Below are 24,970 nucleotides of genomic sequence, written 5' to 3'. Positions count from 1 at the left end.
ATTTAAGCCATGTTTTAAAACGCTGAGCAATGTGCAACATCCATCAACTGAAAGAAAGTGAACTGTCATGTTGACGTTTGAATCATCCAGTTAGTGACAGTCGGACTTTTTCACTCCTGTAATCCGTGATGCCTGTGATGTGATTTACTGTACGAAAATTTGCTTTATGCAGCAAATGTCGTACGATAATTAAGAAAACAAACCGATATTGTGTGAAATACTGTCCGTTTTGAATGTAACTGTTTAAAATGTATATAGTTTGAGTGAAAAATGAACGATAGCGCTGCAGAATGCTCAGAAACGCTGGACCCCAGAGTACAGGTACTGATAATCGATACTATCGAGCTTAAACAAGTGTTACGGAGTCAGGATACAGCGGTTAGGATCTGAAGTGTCTGCGGAAGAAGTCAATTGCAATAATTCTATAACAATCTTAGAACAAACCTTTGTTTTACATTGCGTGGGAAAGTTTTTCTTTATTGTTCTATGGTACTTAATATGTTGATTGCTTTAAGCTATCAAATAAAAGTTGAATTATATGATAGACATTGGTTTTCTTATGTATAATGTGGTTAAACTTTCCAATAAGAATCTTATATTGAATTGCAATAGAAAAGTAACCCAAGAAAAAACAATTTTTGAAGTTTGTAAAATTAAATTATTTTCACTATGTTGTTTATTCAAAGTTTATGTTTATATACACAATAAAGAATTGTACAGTCAAGGGCAAAAATATATATACACTAGCTTTTGCCCGCGACTTCGTCTGCGTGGACTTAGTAACAGCAGCTAAATTAAGTATAGCGCCTGGACAAATTCTCATAGCAGTCATTCAATTTAAGCATATTATGCACACAAATTAGCAGGCACTTTATTAATTACCTCAATTCCACCCCGCTTTTTACTTTCTCAAGGGATGATTTCGGGATAAAAACTATCCTATGTCCTTCTCAGGGACTCAACCTATCTCTATGCTAAATTTAATCTAAATCGATTCAGCGGTTTAAGCATGAAGAGGGAACACACAGACAGAAAGACAGACAGACTTTCGCATTTATAATATTAGTATGGATTACACCTTAGGCTATTAAAGTTGTGTTCACATATTTTTGAGCCATGTGTCTGGATCGATACTTTTGCCTTCGACTGTACTGACAGGTCAACATGTGTCATATTTGTTGGTATTCAATTTGTTTCACCTAGACATGACATCATAATAGTTGTGTAGGCAGAATGCCATCTCTGTTTAGTTAGTTTTTAATTAAAAGTAGTCGGAAGTTTATTGTCGTTTTTTAATTTTATATTATTATGAGGAAATGTCTGATCCACTTAATTCATGCAGTGTATTTTTTTATTTAATCTGATCTACTTTATTTTTGGAGTTAATGTATGTATTCAAACATTTTTATACCATTGGTTAAATACTATTTTTATAATCACACAATGTAAACAAAACAATGGACACCCTGTTTACCTATGTGAGTTGTTTAGATGTGATCAAGCACCTTCATAATTTATTGAAATAGAATAGAAATAGTTCTTCAGTCAGTCAGTTCATTTGGATATCTTAAAAACTTCAAGCTTCAACTGCATTGTTATTTTGTCTTCCTTTTATAAATAAATTTAACAACTACTAAACAATTCAAATTATTTTATTAAATATTTTTTTCATGGTCCCAGATTGAGCTAGAGCGCCTAAACACAGCGACAGATGAGATCAACAGGCTAGAAGTAGAGCTAGATGAAGCTCGGCTCGCGTTCCGGCGGCTACTGGCCGAGGGGCATCTGCGGATACAGCAGCTTACCAAGAAACTTGGAACTAGTGTGCATAAAGCCCGGCCTTACTATGAAGCGAGATTCAGAGCCAATATTGTAAGTAAAGAGTTAAGAAACTTATCCCTATTTTAACCCCTCAGGCGGCAGGAAGCCGGGAGCAGGCCAGTCTCTGACAGCAGCACATGCGGTGCCTGCCATTTTTAGCTGCTAAAATTTAAAATATTGCTTTGTGGACTAAGGGCTTATAGAGGGAGTATTGTCATGAATTGAAAGTAAATAGGCTGCAGGATAATTTCATAAGTCCACCTTAACCTTACCACCTTACCTTACTTTACCTTTAATGTAAATAGTTAATTTTAATTTTATGTAATTGTAGTGTAATGTAATTTCAATTTATTTTATGTATTTTTAAGTTTAATTTGTAATTTTTATCTATGGGTTTTTGCATTGATTGCAAACATATTGATTGATTGATTGATTAACCTAATTATTATGGGTTCAAGTACATGTATTATGGGTGGTACTGAAAAAATATATAAATAACTATTTTTGTGTGGTCTGCTTAGTGGTAAAATCGTATTTGGGCTGTGATGACATCAGACTTATACAATCTATATAATCTATTACTTTACTCATTCTTTACTCTATTAAGTCATGACAGTAAAAAAACTATATTTTGATGTCTTGTATTCATATCTCGATACTGTACATGTATCTGAAAATCAAACCAATTTTAATTTATGTTCAGACTTCACAAGAACTCCAAGCGGCAACCATCACCTACGACAAGGCAAACAGCGCCCACGCAGCGGCCCGAGAGATGGTGTTCCTCGCTGAGCAGGGTCTGGCCCGACTCGCTGAGGGCGCGGAAGGTGGAGTCACCCTCGACCCAGCCTGGCAGGAGATGCTTAACCACGCCACACACCGCGTCAACCAGGTAGCAACCACGTACAATGAGTGAAAACCAACTAACAAATACGTCACTAACTTTTTACTATGACAAACTGATCTACTTATTACTTTCTAGCCTATTCAACTCTGTACTATCATATGAGGAGTGTCTATTCAAAAGGGCTTATTTCTCTATGAAATCCATACAAAAATAAACCCTTTTACCTACATTAAGGGTTATTTTTGTATGGATTACATAGAGAAAAAAGCCCTTTTGAAAAGACACTCCTCATATAGTACTTGTACTGGCAAACTAATTTGTCAGTCGGTAAAGCTGAAAATTTTAAAGCTGTAACAAGCGCTGGTGGCCTAGTGGTGAGAGTGTGCAACTTTGAATCCGGAGGTCGCGGGTTCAACCCCGGCTCGTACCAATGAGTTTTTCGGAACTTATGTACGAATACGAAATATGATTTGATATTCACCAGTCGCTTTTCGGTGAAGGAAAACATCGTGAGGAAAGCGGACTAATCCCTTTAAGGCCTAGTTTTACCTCTGGGTTGGAAGGTCAGATGGCAGTCGCTTTTGTAAAAACTATCGCCTACGCCAAATTCTTAGGATTAGTTGTCAAATGGACCCCAGGCTCCCATGAGCCGTGGCAAAATGCCGGGATAACGCGAGGAAGACTATAATGGTAAAGCTGAAAATTTTACACAATCTGTCACAGTCATTTTTAATTTTGCACCTTGCCTCTTTATACTGTACTTGTCTGCTTTACGGTCCGGCCACGACATCGCGCGGCGGCGGCAGTGGCGAACGGCGGCCATAGGTTGGAGCGAGGCACAATGATCGGACCTTTCGTTCCCACCTATGGCCGCCGCTCGCCGCTGCCGCCGCCGCGCGATGTCGTGGCCGGGTCGTTATAATGGATATTCTGAAACAGGCGGAGATGGACCGCGCGCACGCGACGGTGACGCAGCGCACAAAGGCGGCTGCGCACCGCGCCGCCGCCGCGCTAGTACACCAACTACAAGCGTCGCTCAAACGACACATCACCAAGTCCAGGTACTGTGGCTGTTGTGTTGCATGTGCTATGTAGAATGAGGGCTACCGTTGGCTTAAAGGACTCGCATCCAGGCCATAAATGTTCAAAAAAAAAGAGGGCTACCGTTTTTGTGCTCACCAGATGGCGCTACTGTAGATGTAGGTCCAGAAAAACAGATGCCAAAATTCTTCTATGCTTATTTTTATAAAATCAATACGTTCTAATATACACAAGAGTATTTTAACGTCTAAATGTGCCATTCTTTCAACATCTTTAATGCATTTATTTTAGTTTGCACTTTTTTAAACCACTAACATTTATTCTATATCTATTGTTTACCATGATTAATCAAAGATGGACAAAGATTTACCACGAATTATGAATAAGGAGTGAAAATTCCCGATAAAAAAGGCTTGAAACCCCCAAAACTTCTATGCATTTGACATTTTGAAAGACCTCCATCTACACTAGCGCCCCTAGCGGCGAAATTAAACGCGGTAGCCCACATTAAGAGGCACAAGAACTTACCGCCTACTGAAACTGAGGCTCTGATGACTAGACTAACTCACTAAATTCTAAACTTAATTTACCACGAGGAGTTAGAATAGTCATCGGACACCAGACCAGTCCTACTTATGTTGTACTTGTTTGATAATTTTCTATTAGTTAGTTGCAGGTTGCAGTTTTCCTTACCCGATAGTTGTGCACCTTTTTCTTCGCTTATAAAATAAAACATAATTGATTCGAACTTAACTCAGATGGTTGATATGATAGTTTATTATTCGATAACCATGATAAGTGAGAAATGTATGTAATATGTTAATTAAATAAATAATAAATAAGCACTTCTTTTTAAAAATCACTGCACTATTTTCTCACCGACCGTCTGAGATAAGCAATTAATCTATTAAAACCAACATGTAACTTTAAATAGACCAATTTTTCATTTCCTTCAACAACTATTTATAGGTATATTAAAAAACTGTACACTTAAACCTACTTGTCCTGAAACTCACTACTACTATAAATAAATATCATACTAATGTAATATAGTAGAAAAAACATGACATTGTACAAGACTTCTTAATCGCCGCTATACTTACTCAACCTCGTATCTGCAACACTCATTTGATGACAAAAACACCCGTATTCCGAATGAAAGAAAAGCGACATTTCCATCAAATGATTGTTGCAGATATGAGGTTGAGTAAGTATAGCGACGTAATGCCCTTTCACGCTAGATAACTGACGACATAAAAATCAGAGACTGATACCGGACATCCGATGCGCGTTTTCTAAAATATTGAAAACCTGATTCTCATAGACCCTGGTGTTTTTGGGTTTTTTCAACTCAGCATATTCAATCCTGAATTCCTGATGCTAAAAAGATGTCCTAAATTTTTTTTGTATTGTGCTTTCCACTACGTCACGCGCATACACGTTTTTAGTGTGAAAAATTGTTGACTATGTAACACTAAAAACGTGTCGTAATGGAATGGACATTTTGGGACATTTTTTTTATGGTAGGATGGAGAATGCTGTCGATTTTGAGTAGAATGAGAGATAATGTGAATGCACTTCATGCTGTAGCTTCTTTTCTTGTAATCCCTTCGAAGTCTTTGTTGATGGAATAGTTCTATGAAACCCGTTCTATAATGATCCAGAAGTACTTAATCGAGTGTTTATTTCTTTAAATTTTAAGCCCGCTCCAGACTACTCATATTCGCGGCTTCGCGCCGCAATTCGCGCACGAGTGTGGAGGGCCCTGTATATTAAAGGAAAATATTGAAAAAAAAAATACAATTTTCAACTTGCAATGTACCTATGTATGTAAGTATGTATGTAATATGTATGTAACATGTTTGTAAGGGTCAAATCTTGGAAGTTAAATTTGACCCACTTCCCGGTTTCCGATGAAGCTGAAAATTTGAATATTATGGTACCATCGAGCTGATCTGATGATGGAGATAGGAGGTGGCCATAGGAACTCTGTGATAAAACAACTCAACCTAATTGTGTTTGAGGTTTTTAGAATTGTCTCGATGAGTATTAGTTGCCTGTGGAAAGAAAAGTACAGTCAGCGATAAAAGATAGTACCAAAAAATGAAATTTTTGCCAAAAACATATCTATGGGACGATATTGTTTTCTATGTATATAAGTATGTATTTATCTATATAAGAATATTTATACCGTCGCCTAGTACCCATAGTACAAGCTATGCTTAGTTTGGGACTAGGTCGATCTGTGTTTTTTAAATTTGCCGCCTTTTTCTACTGACAAGATTTGCTTGACCAAGTATAACTGGTTCAATATAGATCGGGTTGTATTGATTGATCAGCACGGTTTGTAAATAGTGCTTTTTCTGCTTGCGTAGTTGCTGCCCCCGACGTTGCCGCCGCACACACGGTACTCACTTTTCCTTACTAGTGCAAAGTGCATGCTATAGGGTATTTGACTGTATATAAAATAAATTATTTTACACCATGCGTGAAATAAAGTACCAGAAGATTAATAGAGAAACGTAGACAGCAATTATTTTTAGACACAATTTCTATTTTAAAACCGGTATAAAACTATAAAGAGTAGGTAATTTGATCGTGACGTCACATGCTGTGTGTCATATAAATTTATGGTAGCAAAATCGTTTTGACAGTTCGAAAAAAGAAACTGTTTTGACTAATAGTCAAATACCCTATTGTAACTGTAGTCACTTCTTACGCGGATCCGCAAGCCCGGTGTGTGGGGGAGACAGCGCTTTGCACGTATAACGGTGTTCCGCTCACACATCGGGGCGGCGTGCGGATCCGCATCCAATGGAGTTGACCGGGGTTGAAGTTTTTTACAGATGACACGCCTGGAAGCTCTTTAAGCCAAATCTCATAGATTAAAAATAGAGACAGATAAATCTTATGCTGGCGCCATCTATAAAACCTTTGACAGTTGTCAACCCCATTTAAAAAACGCCTTAGAGCTTGGCTATCGAGTCGTGTGACGTGTGATAATTTTTTCTATTCTCTATATGTCAACAATTTGTGACGTTTTCAATCAAAAGGTACCACATTGTCGCTTACCATAAGGACGAAAATTGCTTGTATCAAAGATAGATATAACTCCGTAATAGATGGATACAGTCTAAGGAAAAAACGTGACTCGAAAATCACGAAAATTTGATTCTCGATCAGATGGCGCCACTAGTTTTGGCCTACTCTCGTATAGAGGGCGTTGACGGTTTCGTTTGTTACTTATAATTTTAACGCATATCCGTTGAAGAACATGGGTCAAAATCATATAAAAATAATTAATGCAAATAAAAAAATCATTTATCCATATTTAAACACATTTGAACGTATTTTTATAAATCTTCATTTTTAGTTTTAAAGTATGTCGATAGATGGCAGTGAATTTACAGTGGTTACAAAATTTACTATGACAGTACCGCTCTATCTTATTATATCCTCTTTGCTTGTATCTTTATAAGAAAAACCTGTCAGAACGTCCTTATGGCAAGCGACAATGTGGTACCTTTTGCTTGAAAACGACACATTTTATTACCTATAATTCCTGTACTTTTATTGCTAGGTGGGAAGGTGGGCTTTTTGAATTGAGAGCATATTTTTTTAGGCAGTGTCTAATGTATATGCTGTTGACACTTTGCGCGTACCCATACTCCTGCCGCTGTATGCTCATACGAGTAATATTACTTCGAATTAACTTTCACTTCTATTTCATTACTATTTTTCATAATAGACTTTGCATGACGGTAAAGAGTTCGCGATTTTGAAAAAATGTAGTGTACAACTTGAGCTTGCTATGTAGCTTGATCTGAGTACGAATACAAAAATGCCGTAACAAGCACAGTAAGCACTTACTGCTCATACTACTACTGCTTCTTACGCTGCCTACACTACACCGCCTGCCACCTGAAAACCTAGTGCCAACCCCACCTAAATTCGAAATTTCATTATATAAGATGTCCCCTTTCTATGTTCGCGATAGGCCCTCTGCGAGTTAAGGGGTCAATTAAAAAGAAAAAAACCTCCCAAGTGCGAGTCGGACTCGCGCACCGATGGTTCCGTACTTTTGAGTATTCGTTGTTATAGCGGCAACAGAAATACATCATCTGTGAAAATTTCAACTGTCTAGCTATCACGATTCATGATTTACAGCCTGGTGACAGACGGACAGACAGACAAACAGCGGAGTCTTAGTAATAGGGTCCCGTTTTTACCCTTTGGGTACGGAACCCTAATTAACTATATCCTATATATTGCAGGCCATATTTCGAAGAGAAGGCCCGCATCAACACAGCGCTAGAAGCGCAGAAGGCGCGCATACAGACCCTAGAGGCTCAGGTGTGCGAAGCGAAGCAGCAGTATTCTTCAGCATTGAGGAACCTGGAGCGGATATCCGATGAGATACACAAGCATCGCTCGAGGCGACAGTCCACGAGGAACGGTAACGATATTATACTAATATTCTTTATAGGCCTACACCTACTGTTATTATTTTTACGATAGTTACACGCTACGTAGGTACTATTAAATTGTTTTAAAGATGTAGGTAATGTTTTTATGGCACATTTATAGCTAGGTACCTAAGTCACCTAAGTATTCGAAAGAAGCATCGGCAACCCTAGCGTTGTATCGGCGCGCGCGGTGCGGGGAGCGGCGCGTTGAAGGTCACTCCATTGTATTTTTGTGTAGGTATCAAAACGGTAGGTATTCGCGTTTTCTTTGAGAGATAAGTATCTGTTCGTAAGAACTATTATATAATCTGTGTCCCAGTAGTGTTACATGCACGTAGCCGACATTTTAAATAGAAACCTGTCATCTGTATAGGTGTGGCATATTATTCTATTTCTCAATTGCCATGTATACCTTACATCATTTTGGAAAAAAGCTGATACTCTTCAAACTTCTGGATCGATTTCTATCAAACATAGCTAAGAACCACCGCGAGGAAACACGCTTTCACGTAAAATATCCCATCGAAATCGGTCCATCCTTTAAAGCTAGGTACGATGCCACAGCGTCAAACTTATAACACCCCTCAGTTTGCGCCAGGGGCAATCATACATCTCCATAAATTTTAACAGAAGTTTGAACTTCAACTTTTTTTTCAGCGATAGAAATAGACCGAGCATCAACAATCACAGACATAGCCAGCGACACAACAAACGGAGTCCTAGAAGACCTGTGTTCTCAAAGCACTGATGCATCTGTTCGGGAGTGGCTGCGGCGAGCGGCCGCCGAGCGGCCCGGGCAGGACGACACCTGGACGGAGATAGACCTGGATTATTCCAGTCCTGAGGAGGTGGGTACTGGAGCGGGCCGGGCCGGAAGACACCTGAACCTTTATTCATGCACGCCCTTAGAATAAGAATAAGAAAACATGTATTTCCACACAAAAAAGAGAGATTACAAGAATATATTTACAAATAACATTAAAAATTGGCATGCGCGACAAAAGGAACGGGCTCAGCATATGCTGCGCCAGCCATTTCATTAAGACTTGACCGCATAGCGCTGATTTTCAGTCCGCCCCCTTACTGAACCACATTGATATGTGTGCGGGATATTATTTTTAACAGAAATATGTAGGTTAATTTTAGAATAATAAAATTAAACGAAAAATTACATAGTTAAACTCTAGCAAAGTATTATTACGGTTTCATAGAGTTGACATAATTTCATACAATTAACAAGTCTACTAGTTTGACAGTAAAAAAAAAGACTAAAGTACTTTTTATATGAGAGAATATAATATTTTTAACAAATTATAAAATATATGCAAGAAAAGAATCCTAGGTATAGCACAGCACTATTTTAAACCATAACAAACTGGATTAGCCTTTCAGTAACTTACCCCTCTGTCAAAAACCTTGCACAATGTGCTAAAAATCGTATATAGACATGTTTGTGTGCGTCAAAATGAGCATATATTGTTTTAATTTATATTTAAATGTGCGTGTGTCTTGACACAGATCTGTTATGTGTGAGTAATCTTTTGCACGTGTTACTTGGTCACCTCCCCACTTAAAGTAAAGTAAAATACATTTATTGTACACAAAGATTTTGGAAGAAACAAAAATTATCTGGTCTTAAAACTAAAAGACAATTATGTACATTTATGCATTAGCAATGAAGGTTGTACCGCGGTTCCTACATTACAAACAGAAGCAAAACAAACACTTCGGCAGACATTTTTGTACGCAAATACGACGACATAAGGCTGTTCCAGAAGTTTCTACGTTCTAAGTGCACGTTTAACGTTAACGATGAAGATATTTAATATCTATTATCTTATTAACATAATATTTTATTTTCAAAATTGTGTAAAAAGTATAACATGTTATAAAAAAATTAAAGGTATTAACAATTTTACACATTACCAGCGTACAATTATCTTATATTACTAAATTCAATGTCTAATAAACAATTAAGTATAGCTGGTCTAAGTTACAAAAATGTAAAGTTTCTTTGAGAGTATAGTTTATATAATCAGACTGAAAAAGTGTATTTTATTTAGGTGAGCTTCGAGAAGTGCTCGCTGAGGCCTCGATCGTCCCCTGACCAACCGTCACCGCCGAGCCCTGGCGAGTCCAAAGTGTCTGCTGCGTCACCCCGTCGTATAATACGGTTAGTTGTATAGTTGGTCAAGCAAATCTTGTCAGTAGGAAAATTCGGCAAATTTTAAAAATGTTGTGAAGGGTATCCCATAGAAAACCTGAGTTTGGCGTCTTTTTCTACTGACAAGATTTGCTTGACTAACTATCGCACTCCTCGCTTACCTCGGCCACCAACGTTCCTTGCCTCTGAGGCCAAAGTCCTAGATAGAAACTTTATTAAAATAACGATCTTGCAATGTTCGGGTCAAATCTTGCAATTAAAATTAGACCAAGTTCCTATTATTCGGTTGAGCTGAAACTTAACATACATATGTATGCTGGGTGACAATGCAATATTATGGTAACCTCGATGAGTATTAGTTACCTGTTGAAATAAATGTACAGTACGCGATAAAAGCTTGTATCAAAAATAAAATTTTTGACAAAAAAGCTTGTCTGTGACCTATGAAGCTGGGCTAAGACTTGGCTAAGACTAGACCCGAAAAATATTAAGAACGTCTAAAAGAAACCGGCCAAGCCGCCGAGGGTTCCATACTTTTTAGTATTTGTTGTTATAGCAGCAACAGAAATACATCATCTGTGAAAATTTCAACTGTCTAGCTATGTTCATGAGATACAGCCTGGTGACAGACAGACGGACAGTGGAGTCTTAGTAATAGGGTCCCGTTTTTACCCTTTGGGTACGGAACCCTAAAAATGATTGAGTTTCAGTATTCAAATGAATTCACATAATTTTCAGAAGTTCCGTGGACCGCACAGCTCTACTCCGAGCCGACTTGGAGAAAGCTGAGAAGGGCCGGCGGCAGTCCCTAGATGCTATACTGCACGACACCGGGGAGAAGGTCAAGGAGATCAAGGAGATGTTCCAAGGTCAGTCGAGGTCACAGTTATCCCTTCCCCTATTCCTTTCTCTATATCCCTTTGACATCCAGAGACGTCAACTGACGCGCGCGGCTACAGGCCAATATCAACCTTCCCAATAGGGAGCGTGCATAAACTGTAGGGGGCAGCACACGAGACGTCAGATTTTTGGCGCGAGGCGTAAATGTGTAGTTTATGCTTCCAAAATAGCCCACAAGATGGCAGCACTTGCTTTGGCGTGAAGTGTCAATGTACATGTGATGTACATGTTTATGGTTCCGATTCAGGCCACAAGATGGCAGACCCTCCAACGCGCACGGTCCCTATACCATGACTTCAATCTTTTCATGTTAAGTTATTAAATGCCTCCATAGATGGCGCTGTAGCCAGTGGAAACTAGCGCACGCTAGGTCGACAGCGTTATGAAAGTGAATGCTCCCTTTTTCCTTCGTGGCCATCTGGCTAAATTTGCTATTAAAAAAATAGAAAAGGAGCGACGAAATTGATAGAAAAAAATATTGTATTGTTTTTCCGCATTTTCGTAAGTCATAATTTGTTTGGTTCAGAAACGTGTAACTTTTCAGGATTGCCATCAAACAAAACTAACCTATCCATAGGATAACCTTACAAAAATCCAGAAAAGTTTGCGGTTTCAGTTTTAGGACTAATGATAATATGACAAACAAAACATTATGACTTAAAACTTTGTCAAACAAAGGGACCCAGTCCGTCACACTGTCGAATGAAATTGACACACATTACGTTTTGTACTGAGACTGTTATGTATGACAATTATGTTTTTAAATCACATTTAGAAACGGGTCTATCGCGAATTTATTTTGTTGTATTGTTTTGTTTTGTTGTATTTGTGTTGTTGTGTTGTGTTTGTTGTTTGTGTGTTAATTATGTTTTTCTTTCTTTCTAATAGGAATGGGCCGAATGTTCGGTATTCGGCAAGTTTTCCGATGTTCATATTCGGCAATTATGACTTAAATCACTCAATACATTATGACTTTAATCTTTTGACTTATGTTATGAAAGTGAAAGAAGCGAAAGAGGTGTGTCAGGATCGTAGCAAGTGGAAATCCTTGGTCTCTGCAATCTGCATACCCCTCCGGGAAATAGGCGTGATTATATGTATGTATGTATGACTTAAAACTTTATGGGAAACAATAGAGACCCGAGACGGACTTACGCGTTTTTGTATGGGATTTTTAACAGCGCGCAAAGCGGGACGTTTTATAAATTCCATACAAAATGAGAATTAACGCAAGTGCGTACGTTATAGTGCAACATAAAATTCAGTCTGTGCGGAAAGAGAAGTGTCGTGGAATGTATTGGGCCCCGTTCATTCCGACTCTTCTCTTTCCGAACAGATTTCTTCTTTTATTTAAGCTTTATTTATTCCATAATTTTAACAGTTTTATTTATATTATTTACCATGAATGATATTTTTATATGTACCCCGTTTGGGTAAAAGCCTCCTCCAAACCATGCCATTTTTCTCGGTCTTTGGCTGACTCCATCCAGCTCGCACCTGCGACCTTATGAATATCTTCTGCCCAACGCCTTCGTGGCTTGCCTGGTTTTCTTTTTCCTTATGTTATAGGCCCTGGCCATGTTGTTGTTTTAAGTATCCATCTTTTATCATTAAATCTAGCAATGTGGCCTGCCCATTTCCATTTGAGTCTCAATGCATGCTGAAGGGAATTTGTGAGTTTGGTTCTCTTTCTTATATCTTCGTTTCTTACTTTGTGTATTTTCCTTAAATGTAATAGACTTCTTTCCATTGAGCGCTGACTTCTTCTTCTTCTTCTTCTACCTAGCGTTATCCCGGCCTTTGCCGAGTCCGCTTTCCTACTAGCCTTTCTCCACTTTGCGCGATCCTGGGCGTCCTCTCGTGTAAGCCCGTTTACGCTCATATCGGCTTTCACGACATCGACCCATCGCTTTTTTGGTCTGCCCTGGGGTCGGGGGCCGTCAAGGGATAGGTTAAGGCATATATGTTTACTACGTAGTCATCTGGCCTGAGACAAACGTGGCCGAACCACCGGAGGCGATATTCTTGAAGCTTCTCCGCTACGTCACGGACTGCGAGACTGCCACGGATGTACTCGTTACGGATGCGGTCATCGCGCGTAACGCCGCACATCCACCGCAGCATAAAGTAAATAAAATGGAAGTAAAAAAATTCCTTACTAAATAGTGCCATGCTTTGTCCTTATCACCGACCGGGTTTTTTTTTTCATGGTCGGGTTATGACAGCATAGGTAGGAGGCGATGGCGAAATACCGAAATTTATAAGAGTGAAAGAGAAAAAGGATTATGCTGCCATACATTAACCTGTCAATACATGAATATGTCTTACTCGTACCCCTGGTCGCTCGGTTTCATGTCTATAACTACTATACTATGTCTATGGTTACGTAGGAAGCGGCGCCCTCAATAATTTTCTACAATTTCTTATCGGACTATACGTCACGCTATCGAATGAAATTTACACTGGGGTACTGTCATAGACATATTATATACAAGTAGTTATAGAGACATGAAACCGAGCGACCAGGGGTAAAAGAAAGACTTATTTATGTATTGACAGTTTAATGTATCGCAGCATAATCCTTTTGCTCTTTCACTCTTAAAAATTTCGGTACTTCGCCATCGCCTCCTTGCTATGATGCCATAACCCATCCATGAAAAAATGCCCCGTCGGTGATAAAGACAAAGCATGGCACTATTTTCTCTTTCCTCTTATAGGAATCGCAATAAGACGATCTTTTTCTATCAAAGTGTGTACTGCATAAGTGTGTGCCCTTGCGGTACTGTATATTAATTTATCAATGTATTCTTTTAGAACTAAAATTGGCCCGTGGCTAGCTAGTCCAGGGGCTTCCAAAAAATGATTATTATTATTATTATTATACAGAACTAAACGTAGGTTGCAACCCCTAAGTACTCCGTCGACCGAGCGTTCGCTAGTTTCCATCAGTGACAGCGCCATCTAGGGAGGTATTTGGTAAACTTTAAAATGACACAATATCTCTTTCTCGCTCTAACTTATAGCCGTCCTTGCCTCTTTGTTTCGCTCGACTTTAGATACTGATAATGTAAGATCTCGTATAATCCTCCAAAACAGAATAATTCGGCCGAATATTCGGTTCAGTTCGGTAAGATCTGAACCGAACATTCGTATTCGCAAGTATTCGGCAAGTGGTAACCGAATCGCCTGTCACTGAGAATAATGTTGTTCCCCAGGTCTATCGCTGTTCGGCGAGCGCGGCTCCCACTCCGCCCCCCGCACGCCGCGCCGCACCTCCCCCTCGCGCGCGCGCTCCTCGCGCAGCTCAGCAGACGGGAATTCCGATACCGACAGTTTAGCCAGGTATGTCTTGCCGACCCATGCGTGCCTGGTACCTACAGTCAGCATCCACCTATATATACTGACAATTTGGTTTGACCAACTATAACTAATATTAAAAGCAGAAGTTGAAAATAGTTCCGGTTACTTTGGTTATAATAATTATAGTCTGTCAAGCCATTTCCGTCAGTAGAAAAAAGCGGCAACTTTAAAAAATGTAGGCGCGAAGGGTAATTTGAATTTCGCGCCTTTTTCTACTGACAAAGTTGTTTGACCGGCTATAGCTGAAAATCGTTGAGCATTGGACTTTTTGTTTGCCGCTACATCTATTGTCGAGTAGCAGTACTGAGAGTTCCGCTACTTGACGCTAGATGTCGACTACGAAATAAAGTGCGGCCAGGTATGTAGTGGTTATCACTGGTGTGAGCAAGACAGCGCTATAGCGAAGCGCGTTCCTCTCGCGGACGGGAACTCCGACACCGGCAGTTTAGACAGGTATCTCTTACCGACTCATGCGTGCCTTTTACCTACAGTCAGCATCCATCGATATACGACAGTGACTCCGCACGCCGCGCCGCGCCTCTTCCTCGCACGCGCGCTTGACAGCTTGGCCGTATGTCATGTCTTACGCACTTATGCGTGCCTGGTACCTACACTCAAATCAAATATAGTGACCATATCGGTACACATCCTTATTTCTATCTATGGTAACAAAATTGTTATAATATATTTGGCCACTTTAGGGGGCGCCAGGGCGCCACTACCACAATTTTTTTTTATCTGATAGAGATGTCACTCTTGCATATTCGAGCGATAAAGAGGCAGATAGCGAATTTTCGAATTCGCGTTTCCCGGTAGGTCCTCTGTAAGCAAACCGCTTTGATGCATCAATGTCATATTTTATTATCTCTGAAAACTTGTCAAAAACCTGTTAAAGTTACAGTATGTATAAGTTACTCTATGGTTTACTAAAAAGGCTAGTGCTGTACTCTGGTGGCAGAACATTGCAGTAAAACCTAGTGATAAGAGCATAATTTGATAGTATAGAACAGCCTCGTAAGTCTGTGCGTACTTGTATACGAGTATAAATTAAAGAGTTTTGAACTGTTATAGAAATAAATGAAAGTTCCAAATGCAATAGCGCAAACATTGGCTTGGATCTTACGAGGACAGAGATCTTTATAAGCTCAGAGCGAGTGAAACAATTTTTATATTTTTATTTTACGATTTTGTCATATTTTCAGTGTGGATATGCTAACAGACGAGCAGATCGCGTCCCTAATGCTCGACAAGCAACTCCAAGATGTCTGCGAACGGCTCGCCGGCGTCGCCACCCGGCAACCACGCTCGCCACAATCTCCCGAGGCACGGTTTTGAACCCTACATCTAAAGTAATACGGTATAAAAAACAGCAAGCAACTCCAAGATGTTTGCGAATGCCTCGCCGGCCGACAACCAAGCTCGCCACAATCTCTTGACACACGGTTTTACTAGAACTAATAAGACGGTAGGAAATGCTTATCGTCTGAGATTGGCTAGAAATACTGAACTCTACTCATATAGCAATAAGGTAAAAAACGCAGTAATTTATAAGTGGATGAACCGACGTATTTGTGGCGCCTTATAATGGTAGGGACGTTGTTACTTGATATCGAAATGTACGCTTATAGGAATAAGGTACAAAACTCAATAAACAGGCGCATATTTATTATGAGAACACAGACACCGCATTATGAAGCGTTTACAAAGAGCACGAGGCCACCACACATGTGTACAATTTTACTTGTAAAATGCTACGAATCCAGCAGCACAATAGAGTTGTATTGTACACTATTTTATATTATAATAACCCAGGAACACCCCCAAAGCTTAATGATTATAAATATTTTTTAAATACTCGAGTAGTGGGTCCTAATTGGGGGCGCAACTAAAATAAGCGGTCGCTCTGCCATACTAAATTAGTAAGGGAGAGCATACTCGTATGTGTGGTGACCTCCGTTGACATTATGTGCTCCGCTCCGTGAAGGGTGAGATACGTGGTCTGTGGACTATAATCACGCGAGATATTGAGTTCTATCTCAATAGAAATATGGTAGAAAACAAACCTTACCAGTTTATACTTGACAAGTATAAACTTAGATTATCCTTTAATTTCATAACATGTTAGGTATTTGGAATAACGTGAAGACCATTGGAAAACGTATCAAATATTTTAGAAGTATGGTTAATGCTCTGGTAATATGTTGCAAAATAAGGAAAAAAGAAGAGGGATATGATGTATTTGGGTAATTCCGAAACTTCAGAATAAGAATTGTTTCTTTTTTCGGAATTACTAGCTATTCTGAAATATTGTGACTACCAAAATGTACCTTACTGAATATTTTTGTTTCATCTCCAGTAAAGTATGGTTTAGGTTATTGAGAACTTCAAGTTATATTTAAGGGGTAAAGTACCAATAAAATGGTCCTTTGGTCCACTTCTTAATAATTAACGTACCGCGTGCATAATACATAATAACAGTTAACGTACAGCGTGCATAATACATAATAATAGTTATACAAATGCTAAAAAGCTTCAATTTTGGCACATAATGACGCTTAAGCATTACTTACAAATTTTAGGCAGATTATTTTGTTTTCCAATAATGGACATATCAGTATGGGTACGGGGTACGGGTAATGAAATTGATCTGAAGTATCAAAGTAGGCAACACCTTGCACACTCCAAATAACGTCTAAAATGCTGGTAATATGTGTCCGTATTTTTATATGTGTAATATGTGTCGTTCTCGAGTAAAAGGTACCACATTGTCGCTTACCATAAGGGTGAAATTTGCTTGCATCTATACGAATAACCTGTCAGAGCGTCCTTTGTTATAATAGTTTGAATTTTTTAATCACTAACTCTACTACCTAAACATAGTCTTAAATATATTTGCTACATATGAAGGAATTTAAACTGTCAGAATACAAATATCAAATTATAAATTGATTATATTGTTCCTTAACATTATATGAGCGGGAAAACTAATTGATTCTCATAATTAATACGCAAAAGCTCTCTATTTAGTATTTATAAAAAAAATACATGTGTTTAAAAAAATGGTGGAAATATTTTGCACGAATAGCCGCTTTAGTATGATAAATTATTAAATCAATACTTTTAGGACTATTTAATGTCGAATGGTGATAAAATAAATCTAGATCTGCTTTAGGCTAATAGAAATCAATTTAAATGCAATAACATAATATAAGTGTGTTGTAATGTAACTAGTTATGACGTAATATAAATGGAAGCCTAACATTCTTGCCTGTAGGTAACTTATAATTTAGTAGTTTTTGGTGCGGAAATATTTTACACAACACAAAAAATAGGTAAAAACTAAAAACCGACACTACATTAACAGTTATAAGCACATTTAGTTTGGTGATTATATTACAATAAACAAAGTTATAAATACACAAAATCGAAAACCCCGCTGTATGCTTATAATATTCAATAATATTAAAAATTATATAAACAATTACATTTATACAAAAAAAAAATTCTATGTTTGCGTTTTGTAATATTATTTGATGACACGCTTTGTGATGTCAGTATTTTCTAAGATCCTTTTTTCCCGATATACTAGCCTAATCTATGTTTTATTCCACCATAATATTATCTGTAGAAGATCTCTTAGGAAAACTTGAGAGCTCAACTACGTTGAGCTCTACGACATTGTCACAAATATATATTTGTTTCGTTCAGTGCTACTTACATATTAAATATTACATCGTAAAATAAATAAAATATATATTTTTAAATGCACAATTGTATAATGCCAATTTTGTTTTGGTTGCCAATATTATTTGTTTATAAAAGTGAAATATCGTGATATGAACTTATAGTTACAGACCGGGAGCTAGTATCTAGAAAGCTGCCTTTTATTCATGTGTGATTCCTATATCACATTTGGCTCCAAGATTCTTCAATGGTCTATAATGTTATTGTGTGATAATTATTATTCATAGTACAATTTGTAAGTATACTTTGTTGAGATTAAAATTAGTTAATTATAGTTTAAAGTATTTGAGATGAACGTAATTTACAAACATTTAAAGCTAATTCAATCCTATTGCGTCGGAAATAAGGTGTATATTTGTTTGTATTGTTTATAAAAAAATGCTAATCTTGTATTTTCGACTATAATAAATTAACCATTCCATTTTTTAATAGGTTAAGTAGATATACTCCAGAAAATGACAACTGTACGGATAAATAGTTTTTATAAACCTTATTTATTTTATTATTTAACACTGATTATAATATTTAAAAAAACCGTGACAAATATTTGTAAATTGCCAGTATTTCTTATCATTGTTTTGCGAGAGTGATATGCAACTATATTATAGTGTTAGGTGAAATAATTAGTTTTAAGCAGTTAAAATAAAATTGCAATTATAGCATAATATGAAAATGCGCCGTTGAAGGTAGATTTCATAACATTTCTTAAAAAAACCGGCCAAGTGCGAGTCGGACTCGCGCACCGAGGGTTCCGTACTTTTTAGTATTTGTTGTTATAGCGGCAACAGAAATACATCATCTGTGAAAGGTTCAACTGTCTAGCTATCACGGTTCATGAGATACAGCCTGGTGACAGACAGACGGAGAGCGGAGTCTTAGTAATAGCAAGTAATAGGGTCCCGTTTTTTACCCTTTGGGTACGGAACCCTAAAACCGATTGTGCTGTAAAATTTCACTCAAATCAATTCATCCATTCGTGTGCTATAATGCCTTTTTCAGAATTAGTAAAGACTTTTCTTTCTTTAATACTGAACAAGTTAATTAAGTAACTTGAAAAATTATTCAAATAAAATTATGTATGAGCCGATTTAAATTTTGCAGCAGATTCTGTACAATATACGCGCAATTTCGCCATATGTCCTAAAAAACTTACTTTAAGTTAAGCGGTTATTAAATCTAGACTTTCGGTTCTAACCTAGATCAGCAGTTTTGCGTTCCACACAAATAACAGTATTTACCTATAAGAAATATTGTTTTTTCTATGCATGGGTGCATAACATCTTCCTTACGTTGTCCTGACTTTTGCCACCGCTTATGGGAGCCTGGGGTCCGTTGGGCAACTAATCCCGATAATTAGCGTAGGCACTAGTTTTTACGAAAGCGACTGCCATCTGACCTTCCAACCCAGAGGGGAAACTAGGCCTTATTGGGACTAGTCCGGTTTCCTCACGATGTTTTCATTCGCCGAAAAGCGACTAGTAAATATCAAATGATATTTCGTCCATAAGTTCCGAAAAACTCATTGGTACGAGCCGGGGTTCGAACCCGCGACATCCGGATTGAAAGTAGCTCTTACCGCCCGGCCACCAGCGAGCCCGTTTCATAAGGAGTACAATATTATTTTACATAATACCTAATAGTAGGTACCTAAGGCATTTACGATCATTTTTTTATTTATTATATAAAATCGGCTGCCATATTCAAGGATACAACCCGCACTAAGATAGCTTTAAAAGTTACATTATTTTGCTGTTGTGATATTAAACTGTACAAACGTTAGTTACTGTAGATGTACCTACGATAAGATATATATGTTAACTTATGTACATGTTGAAATAACTTGCCTTCAGAAGAATAATACAAGTATGTAGTTAAACTGTTTTGTTTTTTATTTCTTAGTTTTCCTTCCATATTTCAGGTCGGACCAGTCGAAATAACCTTAAATTTTTTAAATTTTAGTTTTGCAGCTTGTAACAGTGCTGTTGGCGTGTGCGTGACAATTTTGTATATGACAAATGGCGGCCAAAAACTTAGCTTAGTGAGCCAAAGGAGTATAGTCAATAGCAGAAGAAATGAGTATATAAGTGACTAAGCAGGCCAAGTGTTCAGTGATGGATGTGCACATGCTCTTAGGCAAAGATAATTAAGAAGAGTGCTCACTCCATACATCGGTTTTGTTACCACTTATTGTATTCGTAGTCGACATCTAGCGTCAAGTAGCGGAACTATCAGTACTGCTACTCGACACTAGATGTCACATGTGTCACCACTGACGAAAAGTGTATTGCTCAACAATTTATAACTAATATTCGGAGTTATATCTATCTTTGCCACAACTACTAGAATAATATCAAAATGACTTTCCGTTGTGTTCCTACATTCCAAGCAGTGTCTAATGACAGTAGCGCCACCTGGGTAAGAATTGTGTAACAATATTCAGTTTAATTTCACTACTCGCCGCTAGATGACCAAAGTAGTTATAATTCACAAAATGTTAATATGTATGGTAGCACGTATCAAAGATAGATATAACTGACGTATGTAGTTAAATCTTATTTTTAGTCTATTTTGCATATAATTAGCATTTATAAATAAATAAAGGTATTTATTTGCATGATATTAAATTATGATTCATTAAACAAGCATTATTCCTGTTTTTTTTTTTGATAACAGCACCATCTAGCCGTGGGTGAGTTAAAGTTTTCAGTTGTTTGGCTGCGTGAATGGCATATGGAGTTACGCTACTCAGCGGTAGATGGCAATAACCATTACAATTTTTATAGTTTGTTTAGAAGAATAAAGATGGCGCCATATGTTCTTTAGTGTCACTATCTCCATAGCTATTTCCATAGAGTAACTTATACTAGAGCGGTACTGTCATAGTAAATTTTGTAACCCCAGTAAATTCACTGCCATCTGTCGACACACTTTAAAACTAAAATTGAAGATTTGTAAAAATACGATAAAATGTATTTAAATATAGATAAATGATTTTTTTTATTTGCATTAATTATTTTGATGATTTTGACCCATGTTTTTTCACTGATATGCGTTAAATTTGTTAAATAACAAACGAAACCGTAAACGCCATCTATACGACTGTAGGCCGAAACTAGTAGCGCCCTCTGAACGAGAATCAAATTTTCTTGATTTTCGAGGCACGTTTTTTCCTTAGACTGTATCCATCTATTACGGAGTTATATCTATCTTTGCTATTTCCAAAACAAGCCTTGGACGCTCCGTTATATTTGATGACGACTATATATATTTTTTTGGACAAATTGACATAAGTATTGCTAATATTATGTCCTTAGGATGCTGTTAAGGCTGCCGAGGCACTGTAGTGCGTCAGGCACGGACGACTTCTATGCCATAGAGACGGTAGAGAGTGGCCTCATTACTCCGACGTGTGCGCGGCAGCACTAACAGCATGCTAAGGGCGTTAGCCGAGCGCCTTGACTGCCCGCTCATTAGGTACTGGACAGAAGTAGTCATTGGTAGGTCTAAGTAGATATAGGTTACTAACATAGTATTAAGGCTAAAATGTTACTAACAAAATATGGATCGCTTTTGATCTGAAATAAATAATTTTTATTTATTTATTATAAGCAGTCCAGGAGTTATAAATGCTATAATATTAGCTGAAAATTGTTATATTAGAATCGTTGTATTGTAGAGTAGCAGTACTGAGAGTTCCGCTACTTGGCGCTAGATGTAGACTACGAAAATAATAGTCTTTTTCGTAACAAAACCATACAAAACCGATGACTTCTTAATTCTCTTTGTCTTAGGTATCTTCTCAATAACATGCATGGATGCTGATGCATTCGGATCGTTTTGGACACTTCGGCCGCTTTGTGCTAAATGTACGTGTGATATGTCGGGGAGAAATTATAAACCAAACATTTTACAATAATAATTTATTTTCACCATTCCAAATACAATAATACAACAGAACAAACGGTTCGAACCGGGACGGAAAAGTAATAACAAAAAATAATATTATAAATTAAATCAACGCTCATCTCAATACATATATTTATCCACAAAATCATTTATAAAAATACATTTTTTTGGTTACAATTTGGCAACTCGAGTTCGGGGTACAGTCATCAGAAATTTAGATCTATTTTTAAATAGGGTTGACTGTACTGTACGCGATCAAATCACAGAAAACCGGGTCTACCTAAATTCATGTTAAGTTCTCTGTTCGTATGCGCTTTTCGCTACCGACAGTTTTTTTTCGTGTATACGAATATAGCTGCGAAGAGTTAATATCGAGACCCTTACTTGTGTCTTTTCTTATGAAAAGGGACCCCAGAACGATTGTACACTTAAAATACAAAGTACTTAAATAATATATCTCTTTTATAATACTCGTACTTAATAGATTCTGTTCGGAAAGAGAAGAGTCGTTGAATGTATGGACTCCAATTGACTCCATAAATAAATAATAAGCATCAAACACTCCTAAAGTCCCTAATTTAAGGAATGACACACTGTGAATACATTTTTGAGAATAAGTGAGTCTTAAACATTAATAATTGTTTTCTGACTGGCGGTTGACATATAGCATAGTTACTGACTTATACTACGTATTAAAACATTTCAACGAGTTATATATTTTGTCCATTAGTTTCTGTTAAGGTTGAAGGAAAAGTGTAATAAATATGGTGGCCCTAAACTGTAAATTGTCAGATTATAATCTATATTTATTTGTTTATTATATCATAACAAAGTGTTTTTAACGTTTACAAACGCCAAAAAAAGAGTAGTATGTAAAGCAATTCAAATTCTGAACGGAACCTTCATAGTAAATTAATTAGTATTAATTAATTGTTCTGGAGTTGCAGGCGTACATAAGCTACGGAGACTGCTTAACATCAGGCGGGCCGTATGCTTGTTTGCCACCGACGTAGTATTAAAAAAAAAGAATGAAAACAAATAGTTACATTTAAAAAAAACGCCCAAGTGCGAGTCGGACTCGCGCACGAAGGGTTCCGTGGCATTACGCAAAAAAAAACAACGCGAGTTTAAAGAAAAAGTCATTGAATTTTTATTTATTCTTTTGCCTAAAATATCCAAAACTTTTATTTGGATTCATATAGAATATGATCTGACAATTCAAAATAACGCTTCAAATCATATAATATATGACGTTTTCAACCAAAAGGTACCACCAAAGATAGATATAACTCCGTAATAGATGGATACAGTCTAAGGAAAAAACGTGCCTCGAAAATCACGAAAATTTGATTCTCGATCAGATGGCGCCACTAGTTTTGGCCTACTCTCGTATAGAGGGCGTTAACTGTTTCGTTTGTTATTTATAATTTTAACGCATACCAGTGAAAGAACATGGGTCAAAATCATATAAAAATAATTAATGCAAATAAAACAAACATTTATCCATATTTAAATATTTTTTTACGTATTTTTATAAATCTTCATTTTTAGTTTTAAAGTATGTCGATAGATGGCAGTGAATTTAAAGTGGTTACAAAATTTACTATGACAGTACCGCTCTATCTTATTATATCCTCATTGGTACCACATTGTCGGTTGTCGATAAGGTTGTTTTGTAATTGAAGCTATGTGGAAATAGCGACGTTCTGACAAGCGACAATAAGTACCCTTTTGGTTGAAAATGGCACATATAAGGATACATCGACTAGCAACTAGCAGAAACTTAGACCATATTTCAAAACTGCATATATTATTTCAAGTTTAAACATACGTCAACATCATTTAAATATTTAACTAAAACCGGAAAAAAAACAGAGTTATTAATTCTAGAAGAGGTGTTGTCTAAGAAAAAATCGTACCTCAAGGTTGAGTACAGGTTGAGACAAGATGGCGACCGCACCATATTTTGAGGTATGGATTGGGGGGACTGGATTTACAAACGTATAATTTGGCCCGTACAGGGACATCTACATCAGCTGAGCACTTATCTTATCTTTCTTCAAATATCTCTACCGCTATTTTTTTTTATTAATAACTTTGCAAAACTTACCTAATTGAGGATAGATTTTTAAAAGGTACTTCTAGAGCATAATCCATATAATAATGCGAAAGTGTGTCTGTCTGTCTGTTACCTCTTCCCGCTTAAACCGTTGAACCGATTTAGTTGAAATTTGGTATAGACAGTTTAGAGTTAGAGTCCCGGGGAAGGACATAGGGTAGTTATCCCAGAAATCATTATTTAAGGGGGTGAAAAGGGGGGTGGAAGTTTGTATGAGAGATCGATAAAAAGCAGATTGGATAAAAAAATATTAATTACTAACTCCACGCAGACGAAGTCGCGGGCAAAAGCTAGTAAGTATATAAATAAGACTGATAATCTCCCTAAAACGCCGCATCACAATGGCGCCATTTATTATGTTAAATTTTTAGATATGCTATTTATGCTGTATTACTGCCCACGATGACGGCGGTCAATGACACTATGCGAGCGGCATTTCAATATAATTAGGCGCGTGCGATAGTGATGGAACAGGGGGGTCAGTGTACCTACTAAACTCCTCGTGCAAAGCGTCCTTTAAGTAATTCCTTTTAAAAACAGTCCTCATTAAATATATTAGTAACGGCATGTACCAAAACTCACGGATAAAAAATATCTACACC

General features: G+C 37.4%; 1 protein-coding gene across 1 annotated transcript; it reads left to right on the top strand.

Annotated features, from left to right (window-relative positions):
• The first annotated feature begins 130 nt into the window (after positions 1-130).
• Positions 131-20,219, top strand: LOC134750907 (SH3 domain-binding protein 5-like). Its single transcript, XM_063686146.1, has 10 exons — positions 131-321; positions 1,681-1,872; positions 2,525-2,713; positions 3,608-3,729; positions 7,984-8,165; positions 8,833-9,023; positions 10,239-10,348; positions 11,078-11,208; positions 14,455-14,581; positions 15,802-20,219. The coding sequence occupies exons 1-10, from the start codon at positions 271-273 to the stop codon at positions 15,932-15,934; spliced, it is 1,428 nt and encodes a 475-aa protein (XP_063542216.1). The 5' UTR covers positions 131-270; the 3' UTR covers positions 15,935-20,219.
• The last annotated feature ends 4,751 nt before the right edge of the window (positions 20,220-24,970 follow it).

The sequence above is a fragment of the Cydia strobilella genome, chromosome 21 (genome assembly GCF_947568885.1).
Source record: "Cydia strobilella chromosome 21, ilCydStro3.1, whole genome shotgun sequence".
Lineage (NCBI taxonomy): Eukaryota > Metazoa > Arthropoda > Insecta > Lepidoptera > Tortricidae > Cydia > Cydia strobilella.
The sequence above is the reverse complement of the archived record's forward strand: the minus strand, read 5'-3'. Positions and strand labels throughout refer to the sequence as shown.

Bases quoted from the DNA above. Each gene is read 5' to 3' on its own strand.
- LOC134750907 (XM_063686146.1), top strand. From the start codon at position 271: ATGAACGATAGCGCTGCAGAATGCTCAGAAACGCTGGACCCCAGAGTA. The intron at 1,873-2,524 runs GTAAGTAAAGAG...ATTTATGTTCAG, and splicing joins CGAGATTCAGAGCCAATATT to ACTTCACAAGAACTCCAAGC. The intron at 14,582-15,801 runs GTATGTCTTGCC...TCATATTTTCAG, and splicing joins GATACCGACAGTTTAGCCAG to TGTGGATATGCTAACAGACG.